This window comes from Monopterus albus, unplaced genomic scaffold (assembly GCF_001952655.1).
Source record: "Monopterus albus unplaced genomic scaffold, M_albus_1.0 scaffold131.1, whole genome shotgun sequence".
In the NCBI taxonomy this organism is placed as follows: domain Eukaryota; kingdom Metazoa; phylum Chordata; class Actinopteri; order Synbranchiformes; family Synbranchidae; genus Monopterus; species Monopterus albus.
In genome coordinates, this window is record NW_018128011.1 from 77,354 (window position 1) to 98,596 (window position 21,243).

At 40.8% G+C, this 21,243-nt stretch overlaps 1 protein-coding gene across 2 annotated transcripts in view; it reads left to right on the top strand.

The window, feature by feature from the left end:
* LOC109967582 (neurabin-2-like) overlaps positions 1-21,243 on the top strand; it is a 34,003-nt gene that overhangs the window by 2,433 nt on the left and 10,327 nt on the right. For both annotated transcript variants that reach the window (XM_020613255.1, XM_020613256.1), the window contains exons 2-7: positions 3,310-3,696; positions 4,805-5,013; positions 5,131-5,466; positions 5,599-6,306; positions 17,530-17,662; positions 18,916-19,036. In XM_020613255.1, the coding sequence (XP_020468911.1) occupies positions 3,396-3,696; positions 4,805-5,013; positions 5,131-5,466; positions 5,599-6,306; positions 17,530-17,662; positions 18,916-19,036 (1,808 nt within the window). In that variant the 5' untranslated portion in view covers positions 3,310-3,395. The remainder of the gene's footprint in view (positions 1-3,309; positions 3,697-4,804; positions 5,014-5,130; positions 5,467-5,598; positions 6,307-17,529; positions 17,663-18,915; positions 19,037-21,243) is intronic.

Genomic DNA, 21,243 nt, shown 5'->3' on the forward strand with positions numbered 1-21,243 from the left:
TGTTTTTATTACCTCTGAAAGACGGCTTAATTCTGTAAACAATGCAACATCCTATCAGCAGCTATTTTGTTACGGTTTCTATGGAAGTGGATGTGATTTGATTTCATTTGATTTATTCTTTCAAGCATGTAAAGTCAGTTGATATGTCAACACACATAATTACCAGAACTACCAGACCAATGGCAACATGATCCAGCATGTTTTACTTTGACTTCAGTTCACATTTCTGCATATTATAGCAAGGTGTTTACACTGGTAAATGAGTGGAGTTTTGTTTGCCCCACAAACTTTAGTTATTCCTACGAGAGATATTTTGATGATTGATTTTTTTTTCTGCATATATTTTCAAGTTAAAATACCCAGAATCTCTGAGTTCCAGCTCCTCAGTTGCTAGAATCTCCGAAACAAGCAGCTTGAAGCTGTTACTTTGGGCTTTTCAAAAGTTTGATTGTCTTTGGCAGATGAAGCAATAATGAGAATAATTGATCATTGCAGCCAGAGTAAAGGTGCACTCCAATCATTTTACACAGGAAGCTCATTTTACTTTCTCCAGAAACTCAGCCTGTTTTTTGTGGCTCTAAAGGAGTTTTCTAAAGTCTGTGAAAATAACCCTGATGATCACTTCATTGAGTGTGTTTCCAACCACCTGTTTTCAATGTGTGCATAAAAAAACAGAGTGTAAATGCCAGACATTTCAAATGTCTCAAAAATGTTTCTATGCTTGGCTGAGGTAGAAAAGTTGGTTTATCAATAAAAACAAAATGCGACAAAGCAACAAAAGTGAAGCATTTCACTTATTGTATATGTATTTGTCACTCAAGCCTCCACTGCAGAGATGAAACATAGTGGCAGATGAAAACAGCTGTGTGTGTGTGATTTTCTTCATTTGAAGCTTGACAATCACTTTTTAGTTTTCTCTGCGCATCCTCCTCTTCTACAGTGATTTATTGGCGTCTGGCTGGAGTTTTAGTGCCACCAGCTGTTCATCTCAGTGTCCCAACAGTATTAATGCATTTTCTGAAAAATTAGGTTAAAATTTGCTCTAGATTTAGATAGAAATTTGGCCAAGGTTATCTCAGATTTGGGTTGGGATGTAGACTTTTAACAGGTAGAGAAGATCTATAAAAAACAGTGCTGAGCTGCTTTATGGGAAATGTAGGATTCAAGTTTTTTTTTTTGAGTCTGTCCTAAACTATTGATGGTCAGTCGGGATATCTCGGCCTCTGCTGCTTCAATTTAACGTTTTTTTTTTAAGACTGTGTCTTGAGGGTTTATGCTAAACTGTTGGGGTAACTGTACAACACTGAAGGTTGTTTTGAACATTGCAGTGTACATGACTGATGCTGTGACTTTCACCCTCCAGCACCACCACAGATCTTAAAAGCTACTGGAAAATGTTGCCGTTACTTAGCGGTTCATTTAGGGCAATTTGTGGTCATTTGGTACATTTCTGACTTTATGACTTGATAAGGTCCAACCAGAACCACCATTAATTAATAATGACATCATGCAGTACTGATGCAGAGGACACTCATTTGGGTCTGATTCCTCTGGTGGAAAATGTGACTAGTATTTGGCTTGTTTAGGTTCAAAGAACGAAATCCACAAGGCAAGGCTGTACATCAGCTACTCCAGACTGTGCTTAGTTTTAAGGAGTGTTGAATTTAAGGACATGTTGTATCATTGTGACAATATAACTTAATCGACAGTATGCGTTTTCACACCTCAGCTGTGAATTTTCACATCAATCCCACAGTGGCTTTGTCCACATTTGATTAGGTAATTACCTATGTTACAGAACCATTTATTTCTCATTTAAGATTTAAGCAGTAAACACTAGATCCCTATTTAATTAGGTGTGGTGTTATATATGGTGCTTAACCCTCCTTGCTGTGTGGAGCTCAGTTTGCCAGACATCAGACAGAGCCAGGCTGATTCCCCTGTGTCCAGTTTCTTTGTGAAGCCAACATAACTGGTTTCCAGCGGTAGCTTCATATTTAGCATACAGCCATGAGTGCACTGATTTTTCTCTTGTAACTTGGCAAAAATGCAAGCACGTTTCCCAATAACTACTCATTTAATGTTTTTGGTTTGCTGAGCTAAGTTAGTCACAACATTGCTACGAAAGCTACGAAAATCCAGGCAGCCAGCAAAAAAAAAAAAAAAAAGAAAATATGAACATTTTCAAGGAAGATGTTAAGTTAATTATAGTACTAGAATGCTTGGAAAGATAGATGACTGCAGCCTTATACATTTTTATGATAATTTAAATATCTAATAGATATGATTTTCCTAAGACCTCTACCTGTAGACTGATGTAATGTTTTGCAGTGGTACGTTTTTATATCAGCCTGCTGAAGTTGGGTCTCAGTAAATCTGTGATTTGACTCAACTCTATTCTTCTGTGTTTGCTCATATGTGTTTTCTTCCACTCTTCTTGAGATGACAGTTTTATTATATTCAGGGTTGTTGCAGACATCAAGCCTGATGAAATCATCAGGTGTTACTGCAGCACAGATCTGACAGCTCAGACTACAAATTCAAACTGTGTGATAGCTGGGGACCACAGGAGGGTTCTGTATTCATGTGCTGACTTTGTCACAAAGTAAGTTTGGCATTCAGAGCAGCAGCATGAAGACACGCGCAACATGTAGGGGTCACAGCCCGTCATCATTTTAACTGGATTATTTTGACTGTTCCTGGAGTGTCATGTGGATGTTATGAAGTACATACACAGTGAATTGGTTGATGGCAGGTTTGCCAATAGGATTCCTCATTTTCTGCTTAAACACATGTTCTTTGTCTGTCAAAGGTTAAATCCAACTGTTGCTGTCTGTTCTTCTGCAGCTTTAAACTAGGGTTGCAAGTAATTATTATGTTCATTACAGATGAGTCTCACAGTTATTTTCTTCGTTAATAGAAACAGTCAAACAGTCAAAAACACACAGAGAGAGATGGCAACAACCAGTAAATGTTTTTGTTTTCTTGATAAATAATCAGTCATTAAAATCAGGGGCAGTTAAGTTTTGCTGAGCAGCTAATTGATTGTAATTGCATCAATTGCATAGCTAATTGTTGCAGTTTCTGATGTGAAATATTTTCTCTTCCATGTTTATTTTTGTTTGATTTGATTTGTCTGTTTAATTACAAAGAGAGTACATTGGGTTTATTTATACATTGGGTTGCTCATCAGACTAAGACACTAGTTTAAACACCATGCTCGGGGTTCTGGTAACTCATCTTGGGTATCTATATCTGTGATGAATCATTTCTTATAATAAACAACAGATCTGTCTGTGTGTGGTTCAGGAGGTGAATGTGAAACGGCTCCAGGATGCTGCTGTCCTCATCCCTGCTAACCTGCTGTTCACCAGGGGGTATCTGATTTACCAAACATGATGAAGACTGAGCCCCCATCAGTAACAGGGGGCAACGGGGCCTCAGGTGGGAGCTCGAACCTGCGGAGTCCCTCGCCCCATCGCAATGCCTACGAGGCAGGGCTGGCAGCGCTGAAGAAGGCCACCGACCACCTCAACAATGCCGCCAACAGAGGCTCCGACCCCACCTCAAAGCCTGCTCTCATGCCCCGCCCGTCCGGGATGGACCGGAGATATGGATCAAATGTCCACCGCATCAAAAACATGTTCATGCAGATGCAGTCTCCTGGTGATGAGGAGGATGGAGCCAAAACCATTGGTAAGGCACCTCACTGGTTAGAGCTTTAAGACCTTTAAAATGAAGGGATGAGGGGAATTGTAACTAGGTGATTATGGGAATTTTGCCAACCATGACTTGCATTATAATTCCAAATCTTCATCTTGACCTTTCCTAGTCAGTCCTCAGTCTGCATGCCCCAACAAGCCAGGCCTATAGTTAACTCTGGTTGATTAATTAGACATGTAGCAGCCAGTCGTCCAGTCATAGCTTTGTGCCCTTATCTAGGCATAGGAAGTCTGTCACATTTTGAATTCTCCGCATGTTTAAGCAGTGTGGTTGAAGTCTTGTATCCTTTTTAAGCCTCTTCAAAACCAGAAAACACAAGAGGATGAGTATAAGAAATGGATTAAATAGTGTGTATGGCCTCTAATGTTAGCAAGTTTGCCTAACTAGCTTATAACCCCTTCCATGTCTTCCAATTAGCTAAGTACATTATTGTCTGGGCTTGCAGGTTAAGCATTTGTGGATTAGTGTAGGTTCACACTCCAGCAGCCCCAGTTCAAGTCATTACTTGGGCCTAAGTATTATGTTTGCAAAGCATACTGATTATTGTAACAGTAAAACTGAACCTCTGTCTTGCTTATCCACATTAGCTAACTACCCAAACGGGTATGTTAAAACTAAAATAATCTGATTTGATGTGTTCCCTTATTGTAATTATAATCCTATTATTATCAGTCTTTTGGTACAATATTATATGTAGTGAACAACTACATGATTAGGATCCACTTTACAGGGTTCTCATTAATCAAGTCAGCTGGTCAAACACAGTCTAAGTTGAACAGAGAAGTTGATCTGTAGCCTGAACTAATGTTTGCAAGGGACAGCTTGGGTCATAAATTCTTTTTTAAGTACTTTTGGCTTATCTTGAGGGGTTTATTCAAAACATCTCACTGCTCATGTTTCTTTCCCTGTGGGACACTTCACAGTGTTCCCGAATCTCAACAGTTAATCTGGTCAGTATAGTGTTAGCATAAGAGCTTGAAACCGTGACTGAAGGCATGTCAGCAAGACCTAAGTTGTATGAAACTGAAATTTTTCCTTTCTCTCTTAACAACTGTCCAATGAACCTTCCTGTCATTTGTAGGTAAAGAGCAGGAGGTAAAACTGTCCTTACCGAAGGCGTGCAGCCTCGGCGAGGACGTCGATAACAGTGCCCTGCTCAAACTCGGGGGCACAGTCTCAGAGAGGGTCAACCAGTTTGACTCTAAAACAGGCGGGGAGCGTGGGAGGTCCTCTGTAGGTTTATCCAAACTGCAGGAAACCAGGAGAATCTTCGAGCAGCGAACTTTACAGGTTAGACGGCTGCTTGTTTACTTACTTGTGTTTCTTGTAAGTACTTGTGTACTAGACTTTTATTTTGTCTGGTCAGCCTGAGATAAATGAATGAAAGATTGCTGTTGTCTCCACTAGGAGAAGCAAGCAGCCACCAACCGGATCTTGCTGAAGAAGGAGCGAGCATCAGGCTTCCAGGGCAGCCGTCTAGATGTTGTTGCTCGCTTTAATGGGTCCACTGAGGCTCTGGACCGGCTGGACGACTCCCCTGCTCCTGTTCCCACTTCTATTCCTGTTGCTGCTGCAGTGTCAGTCAGGCCTGGTGAGGCTGTCAGCCCCACTGTGAGCCAGCTCAGCGCCGTGTTTGAAAAGGGCGAAATTCAAAACAATCTCTACCTCCCGCAACGTCGGTCAGCCCCTGCTCTAGCGCCAAAGCCAAAACTGCCAGCCAGACCAGAGCCTGTCGCGAGGAAGGTAAGAAGAATTTGTTTAACTTGCAGGAAATCACAAACTACAATAAAGTTTAGGAAGCTGGTTGAAGGAATTGCGTAATACAAAAACTATGAATGCATTAGATGATTAAATTATCTCTCATCTCTCTCTCAGGCAAAGATGTTCCCTCCAAGTAATGAGGACCATGACAAGGTGCCAGCCAGAGCTGTGAAAACCCAGGCAGCAGAGCTACCAGAAGTGATAGGTTCCTCACAGAGGAGCATAGGACAAGTGGGGGGCAGTGAGGACAGCGAGGGATTCAAACAGTCAGGAGACCAGCTTTCCAACTCCTCATCATCCTCAGTGACTCTTACCTCCTCCTCTTCCCCTTCGAATGCCAAACCTGAGTCAGAGACTTGGCAAGCCATGAATGAAGCCAGGGGCTCAAGTATGGTGGATACCTCACAGCAGGAACCACGGGCTGATGAGCAGGACAGCTCCATTGGGGGTTCAGAGCCTGGAGCCAGACTAGTGCAGGCTGAGGTTCATGCCTCACTGGAAAATGGGGAACCTCCAGCATTCTCTCCCTCCTCAGATGAGAAAGGCACAGACTCTGAGAAAAGGGGTGAGGAAGAGGAGGAGGACGATGAGGATGGCTCAAGAAAGGGGGATTACTCTGAGGGGGATCTGGTGGATATCAGTGCGTACAGTGGGCTTGGAGAGGAGGATTCGGGGGGGAGCCAACTGGATGATGAGGAGTATGAGGAAGATGAGGGGGCATATCAGCCGGAGACCAGTTGCTCCGAAATTGCAGGCCTTCCTGAAGAAGAGGAGCCTGTGCCACCCAGTAGGAAGATTCAATTCAGCACTGAGCCAATCAAGGTGAGTGAGCTATTGATGGATGTCACTGATCTTCTCAGCACTCTTAATTGTTCCTCAGCAAAGTGACCCCAACCTGCTGGGGAAAAACATTATTGGAATTTGTAGCTTTAGAAGTTTTCCAGATGATGTCAGAGCTGTGCTGGAGCCAATACTGAGGGCCTCCTTCTTGAGGAGCTTCCTCTCTAGATACAACATTCTGCTGTTGTGAATGCTGCTTGTGGTTTACTTCCTAAATGTTCATGTGATCTGTCTGATGTGATTGTTATAACTACTGTGTTTATGTGAAAATGTATGGCTGCATGTGAGGAAAATGTCAAAGTCACCAAACATATTAAGATTCACACCCTGGGGATGGTTAATATACAAAGCACATAACCTAAAGATCTGGTCATTAGTGTTTATGATGCCCAATCAAAATGTTGGTTTAGAAAACAATAGCAGAACTCCACAAAGGGTTTTGGTGTAACCAGAAACTTCATCTGGAGACTATAAATGTCAACAGTAGATTTCATGGCTAAGTGCTGGACAAATGGACCTATAGACATTACGGTCCATCAGGTTAAAAGAAAGTATAAATGATTATCTTGCTGGTTTTTTGTTATACGTTGAGCGCTACAGCAATAGTTAGACCAAATGAAAACAGAAAATCTACATGCCCCCGACTTTCCTCATTCTATTTGAATGTTCTAAAAATAGATATTTAAAGCTGCAATAATTGATATTGTTATATTAAAATATATCAAATGAATATGACCAAAATCCCAGAAAATTGGGGCTGGACCCAGTTATTTAACTATTTGGATATTTGTCCTTTGGGTATGAGTCAGTCATAAGTATTTGAATATTTGCAACAGGAGATTTCAATGCAGTCTGCATCTGATGATGAAGAGAAAAGGGAACCAGATAGAGATGGCTTGGTCAGCTGACACTGATACTGGTCAGCTGACACTGATACTGGTCAGCTGACACTGATACCGGGCAGCTGACACTGATACGCCGGCTGACTCTCTAAAAATGACGGGGCAACTCTCCAAATAAGCTACACATTACTCAAATAGATGACCAGATATTCTAAATCTACTGTAAATGGTGACTTTGTTGCCTGAAGAAATATCAAAACTCAATAAAGGAGCAGAAGACCAATGCTAGGATGACATATTCACAGATTCCAATTTCCCAGATCATTAAATCATAGGCAAAAGGTTGTTAAAACACAAACAAAGACCTCTTTATGCTAGCAGGGCAGACAGACAATGAGCTACAACCTAATTTTTTTTTTACCAAAAGGAGCCAAAGCGCTCAACACCCCACCCCCCAACCAATATTCAGATATTCACCCATTACTACTATCGAGGCTCCAAAGCTCAAAATTAACTGTTTGGGGCAGCCCTACTGAAAGTGATCACAAAGCACCTAAGTAGCAGACAGCATTAGCAGCTAACATGTGAACAGAATGAAGCATTTAGACGCTAATGAGCCAAATATTTTTCTCAGAAGTTGGTGGAGGCCAAAATAGAGTTGAAGACATGGCAGATATTACACTTATGTTCATCAAGCAACCAGAAACTTGAATCCAAATGAATTTTGTCATGTGTTCGCTGGTTTTGTAAAGAGGCAACTGTTGCTTTAAATGTTACAGTGCTAGTTGTGTTTACAGCTTGTTTCACTCCTGCCAAGTCCCATCAATGGAATCAGTGTTCTTTAGTATTTTGGACAGTTGTTGTCTAAAGCTGAATGGATTTAGTGAAGGCCCTCCTAAAATTAAAGTTAGCTGCCATTTTCCAGAACATAGAAACTAACATGTAAAAAATCAGAAGAGTAAGAAAATGATTGAAGAAACTCATTAACTTCCTTGTTCTTTAACATCACACACACATATGGGCTGCTGGAGGTTTTTCACTCTTTGATTTCGCCACAGTATCTCCTGCTGACTCGAGCTCAAACTGTGCATGTGAGTGTTTGAACGGAGAGCGCTCATTTCTCCTGCAGTCCCCCCACCCCCACTGCAGTAGTCGGCTGATTGAGGTCCGTGTATTGTGAAACATGTCTCGACGTGCTACGACAGAGCTGTAACATACTTCCTCGGTGAGAAGGACCATTGAATAACAGCATAAACTATAATAATATGCCGTGTAACAGAAGAGTGGAAAGCAGTCTTCATATTGAAACACAGGATGTCGAGGAAGAATTTAACAATGTTCGGCAAGACAAAGGCTGTATAATGGACCCTGACAGTGCGGATCACTTTTCTTGTCTGCTCATATCCACTTTTGCATATGGTAGAAAGAGGAACATGTTTAATTTCAGGCCAGGCATCAGGTCAAAAAGGAATTATTTTCATTTTCTTGGACCTTAAAACATTTGACCATTGACCTCTCTAGCCACACTGCAACCAAAAGTAGAGAGCTGAGGCAGTGTTGTTTCCTAATAAAGGTGACTGCTACAGTTACCTGTCTAGCCAGTCATGTCAAAGCAGTATGTGCTACAGATGTGCCATGGCCTGTTCTTAGATTCACAAAACCTTCTTGTTTAATGCTTTAAAAGAAAAACATGTAAAGCATAACCTTATACTTTCTGCTTAATTTCACCTTTAACAACAGATCAACAAAGATCTATTGAAGATAAAGTGTAAGATGTGATTGCTGGGCAATCATAGTGACTCTGCTGTTTGTTGGCTTTTGCTTTGAAACCAGGCTTGCAAAGGCACATTTCCTGTAGCTCTCCCTTCTTTCGCTCCCTCATTTCTGTTGAGGGTACTGTCCCTCTGAACAATGTGCAGCAGCCAGTGAGATTCATTTTAAAGCTACATTAACTTACCCACAGTTGTCAATAAGCCTACAGGATATTAAATATGATGTAAAACCAGCTTTCATAGCAAGAAAATCATTGCTGTGTTTCCCTTTTTTTTTTTACAAACATTTATTCAGTGTCTGTGCCATCCTTGTTTTCCATTTTTTTTGTAACCACATGCTACACTTTGATAGACATCCGTTGGCTCTGGCCAACTGCCTTGACACATTTAATTCTGCAGCTAGCTATCAATTTGTTAGCAGCAGAATAATGCATTTTTAACCTTTATTTATTCAGGGTAGGTCTTCTCTTTTTCAAAAAAAAAAATTAAACAAAAAAAACACCCTCTTTGCATTCATGCCTGGAAGCTGTACCACTACAACTATGACCAGTGGCCACTGAGCAGCTCCACTGGAGCACTTTAGGGTTAAGGACCTTGCTTAAGGGTGCCACAGTGGTGTTAATGAGGGTGAGGCAAACACTGCTTGGTTCCTGCGTTGCAAATGTATTTTCTTGCAGGCTGTGAGAAATGGACTGTGTGTGTACCAAATCATCAATGGGAAGCACAGGTTGAACACACAAAGGACCACCTCACACGAAGAGCATTAGCTTTCGGAATTAAGGTTATCATAGGAGCACAGAAGCCTCATTCTGGATATTATTCTGCTAAAAGCATGCTAACTTAACAAATTAAGAACAAAACAAATAATATAAAACATCATACAGACACAAAATAGACTTTTCTATACTGTAGAAGTAAATTATTTGTATATTGCAGAGTTTTTCTTTTCAAATGAGTCACTGAAATGAAGACGATATCAGAACTTTCGAACCATAGTTTTATAGCCACAGGCAATAAGAATGCAACTAGTAATAATCACAACAGAGAACATGTTATGTATGTATTTGGTTCAGAAGGACATCTCAGCCAAAGGCAGCACTGTACTGTGCACACAGCATGCAGAGTGTACGCATCAGAGGTCTTCCTGCCTGCTTCCAACACCACACACACACACACACACACACACACACAAAACTCCCTCTTCTTCTACTGCCATTTTGCACATCACTAATACCATCCATGAAGGGCTCAACATGGCAGTATGTGGTGTGAATGAAGCCCTAGGAGAGACTGACTGTCTTGACTCTGTTAGATTTGAACCAGTAACTCGCCTTTTGTATTCAGAGAGCTGTTCTTCCTTAGGTAAGAGTGAAAAGAGTCATTGTCTAGGCATGTTGGCATTTAAAAAAATTTTTTTTACAATTACAAAACTGGTTGTTAATTGTTGCTCAGACATCACGAATTACTTCGAGTGAAAGTCAGCCACTTGAGTTCAAACCTCCCCCAACACTTCGCAAGTCTGCAGCCAGTCTGCCTTCGCAGCACATCATTCTGTTAAATTTCCTCCACATTTGATCTTTCAAAGGACATACAGAGTGATTGAAATACTGTTTCGAAGCCTTTTTGAAAGTTCTGCATGCTGATTAGCACAGTGCAACAGTAAAGGGTGGTCATAAGAAAGAAAACGATAAAATCAGTTGTAGGTTTTACTGCATCTTTAACTCACTTGCACACAGTCATTGGATGTGTCTGTGCTGAGATTTACATAAGGCTACCTCTGTGAAGCTGTAAAAAGCATGTTGGAATGTGTCAGGGTGTGTTTGCTTTCCTTAAAATAAGTGCGTGTACACACACATAAGCATGGGAAGCTGATTGATAAGAATCACAGAGTAGACCTTTGTTTAGATGAAAAACCTGGTGTGTGTATTTATATGAGCTGAAAAGCTAAGTAAAAAGTCATCCTTTCTACGATGCACCCGATGAACTCATTAAAGGCAAACTCCTCCAATTTTACACATCAGAGTTTATTTACAGGTCTTGGGGAGTACTAAGGCTGGTGTGAAGATAGTTGTATGGAGTCTTTTGGGGCTCCAGAGATTGAGTTGCATTATGTAGTAATAATAGTGACAGATTTTGGCAAAGAAGAAAAATGTGTGGAATAAAGAGGAAACATCTCTGGTTCTGCTGCATCAAGGTTTATACTTTTGAACGGACTCCCTTGTGACTCTGACAGTGTTTTATCCATGCAGTGCTAAATGGGTATAATGTTTATTAAGGTGATGTGGAGGAGAGTAGTGTAAGATTAATACAGTAATAATAATAATAGAAGTACTCTATTGTAGGAGTAATGTTTGGAAGGCTCGTCACCTCACTTTAACTTCAATATGAACAAAATCCCAAATGCAGTTTTCAACCGAAAGCACAATTTAGAGCTGTGGTTCACCTTCAGAATGTCACAGGAAAAGCTCCCAAGTGACCCCATAGGAGCTCTGCACACTGTGATTATTCATACACTCACTTCACTAATTAAAAACGATCAGACTTGGTGGCTGCTGTGTATTCATTTCCAGCACTTCACTTGCCGATCGCTTGCTTCCAGTCCTGTGAGCATTTGATTGAGCATTTTTGGCAACTTTTTTCCTTTTCTTTTCCTCTGTTGAACGTTTTTCTCATGTCTTATGCTGTAACTGTAAAGTCCCTTGAGGCACGTTTGTGATATTGGGCAATACAAATAAAAATGGACTTGACTTGACTTGACTTGAACTGCTGCACCCAGTGCCAACAAAGGCGCAGGAATTAATCAGACTTGAGCAATTATAAGTCAATTAAAGGTCTTTGGATTGCCACAGTCCCAGTCCATTCATCATGTAGGGATTTATCATAATTGATTTGTTAACATTTTTTCACCTGATGCCATTGCAGCAGACAATTGGGGATAAAGTGAAGAATGAAATGCATCTCCTCTATAGGAACCCAGCCAGAGTCAAACTAGGGACTTAACATGACAATTTCAACTCTGTTTTTACTGGTGCAGTTCTGTCGTCACCCGGGCTCCTCCTGCCGCAACCCCTCAGTGCCCAAATATGAAATATGAGCAGTGAGAAGGTTCCCTCTGCCAGCTGCACTCTCAGCACAGCCAAATTAAAACCCAGCAGAGTGCCAACGCCCGAAGACTGTTCTTCACCAGATATGGCTCACCCTGTTTTGCTTCTCTTTTAACCTCTGCTAATATCTGCTTCTTACGAGCTTGTTTTCCAGCTTTGTTGCACATCTGAGTGTCTAGAAGCATGTTTGGATTAATTACTGAGGCACTGTATTACATATAGTACGTGCATCAGTGATTTTTGCTAAGGTTGACTGGCTGCAAATTCAAATCAACCCAAACTGGTAAAGATGACGATGAAACGACATGTCCCACGAGCCATGAGCACTGAATGATGGTGACCCCAGAGACAGAGTGCATGTCGCCAAAACCAATTTGGTTCCTGCCTGCTAAGTAGTGACTGATGCACAAAACACTGTCATAACACTGTATCTCTACTTCACTCAGTGGTAGTTGTATAATGGTTCTGAAACTGCAAACCAAACCTCCACAGTGTGGGCTCATGGTTCCAATCGCTGGAGCCACCATTAAACACTGTGGCAGCAGCAATAGCCGGCTCCTGACTTATCATACATGAATAACACAGTTTTAAAAAAACAAATGTATGGTTAAAAAAGTTAAAATCAGAAAAATTCCATATGCTTCAAATAGTTGTTTAGGTAACAGAGAAGATGATACAAAGTTTAATGGGCATTTTGAAACTGGAGCTACTTTGTTGTTGCAGCTGTGGATGGACATCAGATATTAAAATATCAGGTATCAAATATTAACAGTGCCTATAAAAAGTATTCACCCCCTGGGATGTTTATAAATCAATCATGGTCAGTATAATTTGGCTTTTTTGATTAAAAAAAAATAAATCATTAAATGTCAAAGTGAGAACAGGATTCTACAAAGTAATGTCATTTTATAATAAAAATATGTTATGGGAAATAAGTGATTGCATAAATATTCATCAACCTTCAGTATTTAGTAGATGCACCTTTGGCTGGAGTCACAGCACTGAGTCTGTGTGGATAGGTCGCTGTCAGGCTTGACATCTGGACACTGCAATTTTACTCCATTCTTCTTTGCAAAACTGCTCAAGCTCTGCCAGGTTGCGTGGGGATCGGGCATGAACAGCCCTTTTCAAGTCCAGCCACAAATTCTCTATTGGATTGAGGTCTGGGCTTTGACTCAGCCACTCAGAACAGTCACCTTGTTGTCTTTAATATATTTCTGTGTAGCTTTCGCTGTGTGCTTCAGGTCATTGTCTTGCTGAAAAACAAATCTTCTCCCAAGCCGTAATTCTCTTGCAGACTGAATAAGATTGTCCTCCAGGATTTTCCTATATTTTGCCGCATTCATTTTACCTTCTACCTTTACAAGCCTTCCAGGGCCGGCTGCTGAGAAGCATCTCTCGTTTGGTGTCCTCTAAATGTAGCTGCTTGTCTGATGGCCAAAAAGCACCATTTTGGTCTCATCAGACCAAAGAACTTTCTTCCACTTGACCATCGAGTCTCCCACATGCCTTTTGGCAAAATCTAGTCGAGATTTAATGAGTTTTCTTTAACTGTGGCTTTCTCTTTGCAGCCTGAATTCATTTATTCAGGCTGCATGGATTAGCCATGTGTTCGCCTGCTTCTTTATTTAGTTTAAAGGTGGTTTTTTTATCCTTTATTGTACATGTAATTGTTGAGCAAGAGTAATTTGGAAATTATTCATTTGTATTATTCATAGATATGCTGTCTGGATTAATGTGTCTGTTTAGATTAAAAAGATTGGACCTTGTGGTACTAGATGTGATCTGTACCATTACAGTAGTTGCCTGTTTACCAATTACCCATGTAGCTTTATTACATTCTAACAGATAACACTGACTCTTAATCCCTCATTCCTGATGCCCTGTATTTTGTTTGGATTGATACTGTAGGTTGTAATTTAATGTGGCCATGAGTCAAGACAACCCATAGCAACAAACAGCAGAGTGGCAGCACCATGCTGAAGGTTCACCCAGGACTAATCTGTGGCTTGGCTTTCATCCATTGTAGTAGCAAATTGGTCAGGTTACGCAGAGGCTGTCATTCAAGATTAGTGTTGGACATCTAAAGTAAATTCTGGCTTTTGTTTGGATGCAGTTCATTCAGTCCTCCCTTAAGCAGAGTTAGGATACAGAGAGACTGATCCCTGTGTTCATATGTAACTGTTTAGGACTCATCATTAATACCATCTTCTTGTGTAACTGGATCAATAAATAGTCTATTTATGTTGTAAAGTGCCTCTGGGACTAGTGACGTTTAGTCTGAAGACTGACCTCACTGTTTGAGTGCAGAATTAATTCCCTGATTTATACAGTCGCAAAAAATTAATTGATAACCATTTTATAGTAAACTCAAATCAAATTTGTGAGCTCAGGGAGAGTCTGTTTCAAGCTTGTTCTGGTTAGCGCAAAAGCAGCTGAGCCACACAACCGAGCTAGAATGTATATTGGAATAAAAGGAAAAAACGTTGATAAAAGTCTGGCAAATAATGTGATAAACTGCTGCTTTTTATGCCGGTTTAACTGAATCCCTCTAGTTTCAGCTGATCTAAAAATGTTACCTTTGGCCCTGGTAAATTGATATCAAGCTAATGTTGATAGCAATGTTTCTAATAGAATTAAATCCGACTGCTGCAATCTGTGTCAAAAATATCACTTGGTCATAACTCAGTTAAATTTGAACACATAGACCTGTTGCACATATTTTTAGCTTCAGTGTGACTTTCACTTTCTGAGGATAACCATCAGGTATCCGTTTATTTTTTTTTTACCTGCACCCATATGCAAGTATGAAGGGCAACACTGCTTCCATGGTTGGGTGTAGTGGAGGAGACTGCAGTACTCTGGTAAGCTCTCTGTGAACCCTCTGGGTCAGCTCTCGCCAGTCTAGGAGGCATCAGGTTGTCTTGCAGGAAAAGCGAGAGGGCTTGGTTGGTGAAGTCCCCCAGGTGTTGGATGCCCCGGTGGGCATGTTGTTTCAACATATTGAAGGCTCAACTGTGACACGAGAGGTAGACGTCATACAGTGGAGTGGATCTGTGTAGCACAGAAACTGAACAAACTCAGGAGAATAACTGAATGGTGGACAGGGGAGCTGAGGTAGGTATGAACTCCCACTGGCAACCTAAGATAGCAGACTGGTTCCTTCCAAAAGACAGGAGACAGTATGCAGGTCAGACACAAAACCTGAATGCATTTACAGGCCCCACGGAGAGCAGGGACAACACAAAAGGACCAAAAACAGAGCAGCTAAAATTAGGTAGTTAAGCTAATCTGTAACAGGAAAGACTTTAGCACTGCAAGAAAGTGTGCATAAGCAATAAAAATCACAGAAGCAAAAACTGTCCTCTACAGCTGGCAAACAAAATCAATTGAGCTCAGTAAAGGCAAAATAGAAAACAGAGTGAGGGCACAGGTAGATAGCGTTCTGATAAAACAAGGTATTTCTGATGACTGTCACCTGTGTTAAATCAGGTGAAGTTTATTTACCAGTCTGTGTTGTCAGTGCTACAGTATGCCGGTGTTAGCATTTTATGTGTGTGTGTGTAGTTGTGCTGGTCATGCTAGTATTTTTTTTTTTTTTAGCCTTGTTTCTTGCGTGTTTGTAACAAAGCAGAGATTGTAATTTCATGACGTCTGCTGTGAATGCTCTTCATGCACGCATGCACATTCACTTAGCTTTAATGTTACTCAACAGGAAGGAAATATGACAACAGGAAGCAGTAACAATCCCGCCCTTTTACTTTGTGTGTGTGTGTGTGTGTGTGTGTGTGTGTGTGTGTGTGTGTGTGAGGACCTCTCTTCTGCATTCAGGAGAATTCAGTAATACTGTAACAAGCACTTTCTACACAAAAAGGCCATTGACTTGGTTTCTATTTGTGTATCTGTCTTACACTCACATATTAGCATATTTACCAGACAGGGACAGAAAGAAAGAGCGAGTCAGTGCCAAACTCGTACTGGGCTAGCCCATGGTTGCCATGGAGACAAAGCCACATGATGGTCATCAGGGAGATGGACGCTGCTGACCTTTTAGAGAGGGGGAGGGGTGTGATAGACTGCTAGAGAAGTGATGGAAAAATATATGGAGAGGATACAATGAGAATGTCTTCACACGTTTTGACCTAGAAAAGGGAAAGCAAAATGACTTCTTCAAAATGATATGTATTTTTTTATCAAATATCTATGCATGTTACCTGTATTCTCCTATGTGTGTTTCTGGCCAAGAGTAGTGGAAAGTAAGTCTGCACTGGTGCTGATTTGCAGGTAGGATGTTTTTGGTCCAGCTTTTTTGTCAAAGGTGTAGTGGCAAGAACGAGATATGTACAGTGAATAAGCTTTTAAACATGGGAAGTGTGTGTACCTGTGGCATTGTTAACTGGAACCTCACAAGGTCATACATTGAATGACTTTTGAAAGTTTACGTGCAAAAATTGAAACGGTTCAGTATCAAATACTGAAAGACAAGGTCATGCTCACAATCAAAGGCCTGGAGGTGTAGTAAGGAATCAAATGACCGTCTAATGTGAAAAGAGTTGCTTGCAGTGCTAGACCTACCAAGAATCAGCAGGCAGGTGGTCGTTTGCAGCAAAAAAAATCTCTAAACACCCACTGTACACCTGCACAGCCTCGAACAGCAGACAGACCCAGCAACTGGCTGGTGAACACAGTGAGGCATTCAGTAGCTGAAGAGACCAATATTTCCCTCAGGAGGTTATTGAAGACCAAAACACAGTGAATACTGGGCTTGTATTTGTTGCATGAACAGAAACACGACTCCAAATATATGCTAATGTTATGCCACATCTGCTGGATGTTTGAATTGAAAAATATGTATATGGTAAATATGTGCCATTTTACAGGTTGCTTCGCTGACCCCAAGTAGCCATAAAATCATTTAATCCTGCTTTAAAAGCCAATTCATACTCTGTGTCTACTATGATCCAATTATGTAAATTTTGCCATCTTCTCCAGTTAGCAAGGACTCTGTGTGGAGATCTGCATGGAGGCCAAAATTTTGTGTCCGTACAGACTGCCTGTTCAACAAAAAGCTCGACAGTTCATGCACCAGAATGGGGTCGTACATGGAAAAAGGTTAAAGCATAAATAGGAGCGCACACATCCCTTGCTTGTGTCTGCATGAGGTATGCGGAGAGTGTAAATTGTGTGTATGTATGCGTCGTTGATGCACTGGTACAACAGTCCAACCCAAATTCATCAGTGCTGCAGGGAGGTGATGAGAACTGCACAAAACAAAGTCTTTCACACCTTTAAAATACGTTTCAAATCCATGAATTTGTTGTCCTGCTGTTGTGCAGTTGGACTGAATTGTAAAACAGATGTTTGTAATTGGGAAAATTAAACAAAATGACCCCCCATTTTCACAAAGCAGGAAATCTTTTTATAACAGTTAATTGGAAGCTATCCAGTTGGAGGCTTTGTGACCTTTGACCTTTGCCTTATGTGTAGGTCTTCACCACCTACTCTAATGAAGACTACGATCGACGTAACGAGGACGTTGACCCCATGGCAGCTTCGGCCGAGTATGAACTGGAGAAGAGAGTGGAGAAACTGGACCTATTCCCTGTTGAGCTGGAGAAAGGTACACACACATCTTGCCAGTTTCTGAGAGTCACTCAGTCAAGCTTCTTTTGTAACTACCCAAACGCACAGTAACTGATGGGGAGCTGTTAGCGGACATACACTGTCTTATCTGCTAACAGGTCCATTATCCCTTCATGGGATTAAATTTAGTGGGGATTAGCCTAATTATCAGATGGTAGCTCTGGAAGTAATGGATCTATAGATACTGTATTAACAGACTGAGACTGGGAGCTGGTTCCACAGGAGAGGAGCTTGATAGCTAAAGGCTCTGCCTCCCATTTTACTTCCCATTTTAAACCACTGTATCCACAATTTAAAGAACTTTTTATAGCTGATTACAAGATGCTATCATATGCAGCCAACACTTCCTGTGCTACTGGTTTTAAAACAATGTGATACTCAAGATGATACCTCATACAGTGACATAGCAGAATTTGCAGCATGTTACCGATAGTGTCTACTTTTATAAATGTATAAAATACAAATCATTTTTCTTCACTTGATAGTTAACCTAGCATTGACAGTCACTTTGTTATCTTAAGAGAATGATTAAAGTTACTGTAGTAATTGAAATTCATCAAGTTTCTAATAGCAAACATATTGTAAGATAACATCCTACTTGTGATAAGGTACTTCCTATTTTTTGGTTTTGGGATTGTTGCATGAATAGTAGCACCAGCCACCCCAGAATCTGATTGGCCATCCCTGCTCGAGTCAAAATGCAGTGCATGTACGTATTGTTGTGGAGTACTTGGCATGATTTGCCTCTGTGGGGGGAACCACTGTGAAGCGGCGATGTCCCCGGCCAGGAGCACATAAGGAGCACAGCCAAAGTTAGCTGAAGAAAGCACTGTGTGTGTGTGTGTGTGTGTGTCTCTCAATTTTAGACAGAATAAACCATTTGATTCTTAATCATGTATGGGTTATTATTTCATAAACCTGTGGGTTTAATTACTTTTTACATATTTCAAATGGGCCACCTGAGTCTGTGCCCCAGCCTGGCAACCCTGTACAAAATATTCTATATCCACCCCTGGGGGACATCTCAGAAGCCCCGGTGCACCATTTAAAGTGTATTCTATCTGTGGTAATTTAAGCTAGCAACCATCCATGATGGCTGTACTCAGCACAGCAAAATAGCTGTAATACTGGCTGATAATTAATAGCTTTAAATATGGATACATATAATTTCAGTATTTGTTTTTAAATATTTACGTTATGTCTCTGCCTGTCTTTGTGTGTCTCTCTCAGACAGTAATGGTCTGGGTATCAGCATTATAGGTATGGGTGCAGGAGCTGATATGGGCCTGGAGAAACTCGGCATCTTTGTTAAGACGGTCACTGAGGGTGGAGCTGCGCAGAGAGACGGCAGGTACCCTGTTCACCTGTCTATATCTGTCCTTTGTGTCTCACACTTTTTCCTTTGTACAAATGATCTTTTGTCTGTGTTGTGTAAAAATCTGACACCAAACAAATTTGACTTGAACCTGTGTTTTTCTGAAAGTGAAATGAGAAGACTGATATGTGACATCATGTCTGTGCACTATGAACAAAGCTGAAGTGGAGACATGTTTAGCCTAGCTTAGTATAAACTAACTGACTGGGGGTGAGGGAGACTCTTGAGGGGCCGCTGTGGCCAACAAAACACTTGTCATGTGACAGAGTGACGCATCCAAAGGCACTGGTAGGCTAGTTCTTGGTAGCATTCTTGCTAGCTGGACTAAAAGTACTTTAAAGCTAATATCAGTTTGAAAATCACAATTCTCTCTTCCTCACAGTTGTCCCTAATAGCCCACATGTGATACTTGATGTTTTCTATTTCACCGATTAATACTAATTTCACCACAATGTCTTTAAACTTGCAATAACAGATTTTATTCACTACTTGGAAGCAGTGGAACCGTGCTGTAAAGGCCACAGTGGCATATTCAAATACATAATTACCTTTTAATTTGACATGGCAAACTGTTTCTTATTTACACATCAGGCAGATAAGGAGCAAAGTTATCTTTCTTTGGGAACCCGGTGGTGAATGAAAGTCCAGAGTTCCCTAGTGTGCCACAGTATTCGCTGGCTAGTCACTAGTTTATGCAGCTCTTTGGCAGGTACAGCACTCTGCAGAAGTCTTAGGTCACCATTAGTTTATCTGTTTTATCGAGGTTGTAATGGTAATTTATATTTATTTCTCAGTCCCTTTATTGAGATACAACCAGAAAATACAGGAAATATGTACCCAATATTTAAAAAAAACAACCCACATTTTCGGAACAAACTGCCTAATACAGGCCATAGTCAGTGTTCAGTGTGACCTCCCTTTGCACTTAGCACAGCTTGAACTCTTTTGGGGAGACGGTCTTGAAACCATGACAAACCCTCCACCATGTTTCACTGAAGGCTGTGAGCACTCATTCTTCCACCTCTCTTCAACTCTTCTTCTCACATACTGTCAGTGATTGGAGCCAAACCTTTCAAACTTTGATTCATCACTCCTCTTTTCCACTGATCTTCACTCCAATCTTTCGAAGCTCTTGCGTATCTCAGCCTTTTCTCCCTGTCCCCTTCTGAAAAACTGGTTTCTCGGCTGCTGTCCTTCCACAGAGGCTGCTCCTGATCGAGCATCTGACTGTGGAAGGATCAACTTGGCATCTAGATGAAGCTGCCAGATGCTGAGCCAGGTCACTGCTGAATTTCTTTCGGTGTCTAGAAACTCTAGAAACATCTCATCAGATTTTGACATTTTTCTTGCTCTTCCACTCCTGTTTTTGTCCTCGACCTCTCCGGATTCTTCAGATTTCTTTAGAATAACTTGATACCACATCTCGAGTATCCATTTTGTTTGCTGATTTTTTTTTCCTGACATTTTTGTATTTTTTTAATATTCAGTACATATTTCATATATTTTCTTGTTGTATTCTGACAGATAAAAACATATATAGTCATCATATTATTGCTAAAACAACAAATCTATTGGTGACCTAAGACTTTTTCACAGTTGCCTGTTACTGTAGAGCTTGTTTGCTAAAAACAGCTGCCTGCTGTAGCTGAAGATGACACTGTGAGAGTGAACTAAAACAGCAGTGTTGCAGGCCAGAAAAGCACAACACTGAGCTGATAATTCTGTGTTTCTGCACCAATAGCGACCACATTTACATTACACACAGTCATATGTCCCATATAATAAAATGTATTATTACCACTTTAAAATGTGGGAAATAGGTTGCAATAAAAATGGAGAACAAATATCGCTTGCTTATTACCTTGCTAGGTCCAGTGCTGGCTCCATTCATCTTCCTCTATCGACCATGAGACTCCCATCTTAGCGGTTCACAGTTAAAAGATGCACTGTACCAACACCTCTAGACCTGTCTTATTTACATAGTGTCTCTTTGTTCTTGTACAAAAGGTAAAAACATTTGGTGGTTTTAGGGCTAGTTAATATGCTGGTACTATTTCTTGGCAAATGATAGTTGTGCACAGCTTCACAAAGTCATGTTGCTACAATGAGCAAATTTCCAAAATGTTTAAACATTCCTTAAAAATTCTCAGTCACACTGAAACGTCTCACAACTACATTTTTCT